The following is a 2967-nucleotide window of genomic DNA, read 5'->3' as shown; positions in this document are numbered from 1 at the left end:
GTTTTGTATGATCGTGTATAGAAGAATATATTATTTTATTTAAAAGAGTTCCAACTCTGTCTGTTTTTTATTTATATTCTTGTAAAATTAATGTGGGATATAGAATATGGAATATATAATACATAATATAAAATAAAATAAATGGTAAAATGAAATGAAGTATTGAATGTCTTATTGAATATATGAAATATTGAGTATTCAATATAGAGAATTAAATATCTAAAGGCTAATACGTATTTTCATGTCTATTGGCATTCATGAGGCCTCGTCTGACAGAGTGTAACAGACTGAAACAGACTGGCTGTTTTTTTTCTTTTTTTTTTGTCTTTTATACGTATTCCTTTTGACAGCAGCAGTAGGTGTTTGGCTATTTTTAGAAATGATGCCAAGTTTATTTTAGAAATGATGACATTTGAGATATTTTTTGTGTTTTAGTTATAGGGATAAGAGAGAAAACGCAAAGAAAAGGACTTTATTAAGAAATTCAAACCCACTCTTAACAAACAATGATTAAATTTATCTTACTTGGGGTTTAAAAATCTTATCCCTATAACAGTGTATCAATCATGTAGATACAGTGAATTGATACAATCGGGAATAATTAATACATTATCGTGTAATTACTTACCAGCGATGAGAAGAAATATACCTAGACGACATTTCATCGTGGCTATCAGTGTTAGATACAACGTTTGCTCATACTGTGTTCCAAACATTCATTTCCTTTAATTAATACAATTATTGTAACAGGTGCTTCCGTTTCACGATCGTAAGTTATATTTCGTAATATATGTAATTTGCTTCGTTACAGTGACAGTCTAACGATATATCTAATATATCGAAATATGTTTTAATAATTTATATGTGCTTTAAAATATTTTAAGTAACAATAAATATTTTAATGATTTAATATTTGCGTCGGAAAAAAATTACCTTTTTACAAAAGCGATAAAAAGCTATCGCAATACGATGGACTATAATAAAACATTCTCGAAACATTTTGTTTGTTGTACATTCCTTAATATTTACGTATTGCCTACTTTTTATTTTTTGCGCCGGGGCAAATAATTCTTCAGCCAAAAAAACATGAATTTATAAACTTAATTTGAACTCAGTTTCTCACATGCATGGCGCTTGAATGACCAGCAATACCCATAAAGATTCATGGGACTGCAGCTGATTATATAAGCTTTCTACGCATAAGGAGATGAATAATAAATAATAGAACAATTATGACGTGTTTCGAATATCAAATTTAATTTATTTCCTAACTGAATGGTACATAGTAATCTCTAGCATGAGTTTCTTGTGAATAATAAACTTAATGTTTCGGTGGATTTTGATTTGCTGTGACAACATTGCCTTATCTGGTTTTCGTTGCTTGGAAAGAGTGGTAAATGTATTTTCAATTTCTAATATTAGGGAAAACATGCATTTGCCTGAGAGATATGATGCTGAAGCATTTGCATTAGAATAAATCTATAAAAGTGTATAAACGCATATTCGTTGAATCCTTTGATGCACTGATTTCACTTTTTATATTGTTACAAATGTCACTTGTAATAGGCTTGCTAACATGTGATCCAATGATGTTTGTTTATGAATGGACCATTTGTGTACGAATCTAATTGCTGTAGAGAAAATTTGACGTATATAATTGCGTCAATGGATTGATAGGAATCTATAGCTCATTGAAATCCCATTTATCTTTCCTGTGAATATGGAGAGTTAAGCATCAAAACTTCGAACCTATTTCGGTATTTGTAGAAACGGTTGTATTTTGTGAGATGACGTGTTGCGATTCAGTCAAAAAGAAAGAAACAATCTCGAGATATTTATGCGGAATCTTTTCGAAACTTTCAAATGAACAACGCCATAAAATTGTCGGTTGCTATTTCCCAAGATGTAAACGAATTTTTTTTTTTCTTTGTTCTAAACACACAGAAAAAAGTTATCTGGAAATTATTTTCAGATTTGTGAAAGGAGAGTTTTGCTCATATACAAGATGGTATGAAAAGGCTCCCGGACGAGTTATGTCTAATAAAATATATAACTTGTTTACCCACGTTTTAACATCATATACTTCAAAATCGTCACCTAGCGCAGCAATACATCGGTCCTAGCGTTTCTGCCACTTTTAAATTTCGGTCTGGAAGTCGTTTATCGTAAGCCAGTCGAGATCTTTCTATGATTCGCTCTGGACCTCGACAACGGTTTTAAAACGGTGACCTTTGCGCTGTGTTTTCTTGGGGGAAGAAATAGAAATCTACAGATGTTACAACTGGCAAATAGGGTTGGAACGGAAGTGAGAGCCTGTTGTTTTGGGTAGAGAACACACAAGTGAGGAGAACATTGTCATCGCGAAGAGTCCAATTATTCGCACTCCACTCATCTGGTCACTTTCGCCGAATGTCGTCCCTCAATCGCTTCAAAACGTCGCAGTGGAACTCTTGTTTGTTTTATTTCATTGGATGCCTTATTCAAAATAATTTTCTAAGCAATATAAGTATTAAAAGCTACCACAACAAACACGATGAGTACAAATATCCGTCAAATGTAAATAATGTAAGTCTTGCTATGTCCATAAATAAATCTCAAACACAATATCTCGACGTTGCTTGACTTAACCTTGCTCCCCCTTTCTGTCGTGGGCAACTATATGTAGGATATTCGCGAGTTGGAAGTCCAAACACTCGTTTTCTTCGTACCCCAATTAAAGGACACGCTGAAACCATTGTATATTTAGAGACGTTCTACAAAATTAAGCTTTGATTGATTTCGGAATTCGTTTTAATAACTTTGTTTACACTCATGTCATCTGATAGAATATTTCTGGAAATATCTCTTTTATCAGAATAAATATATTTATTTCCTTTAACATTTTTCATAATCAAGCACGCTTGGTACTTAGGCTAATATAAGTGTGTGTGTGTGTGTGTGTGTGTGTGTGTGTGTGTGTGTGTGTGT

At 32.6% G+C, this 2967-nt stretch overlaps 1 protein-coding gene and 1 long non-coding RNA gene across 4 annotated transcripts in view; one reads left to right on the top strand and one right to left on the bottom strand.

Annotated features, from left to right (window-relative positions):
- The window catches only part of LOC128249895 (uncharacterized), a 4659-nt gene extending 3900 nt beyond the window's left edge, over nt 1-759 (bottom strand). The window contains exon 1 of the mRNA XM_052974471.1: nt 629-759. Coding sequence (XP_052830431.1) covers nt 629-716 — 88 coding nt within the window. The 5' untranslated portion in view covers nt 717-759. The remainder of the gene's footprint in view (nt 1-628) is intronic.
- LOC128249896 (uncharacterized) overlaps nt 751-2967 on the top strand; it is an 8301-nt gene continuing 6084 nt past the window's right edge. Inside the window, exon 1 of one of the 3 annotated variants that reach the window (XR_008266039.1) lies at nt 751-769. This is a non-coding gene — a long non-coding RNA (uncharacterized LOC128249896). Of the gene's footprint in view, nt 770-1374; nt 1400-2967 lie in introns of those variants that run through there. The other 2 variants (XR_008266035.1, XR_008266044.1) reach the window with 2 other exon arrangements.

Source organism: Octopus bimaculoides, chromosome 18 (genome assembly GCF_001194135.2).
Source record: "Octopus bimaculoides isolate UCB-OBI-ISO-001 chromosome 18, ASM119413v2, whole genome shotgun sequence".
Lineage (NCBI taxonomy): Eukaryota > Metazoa > Mollusca > Cephalopoda > Octopoda > Octopodidae > Octopus > Octopus bimaculoides.
Note: the sequence above shows the minus strand (reverse complement) of the source record. Positions and strands in the feature narration are given on the sequence as shown.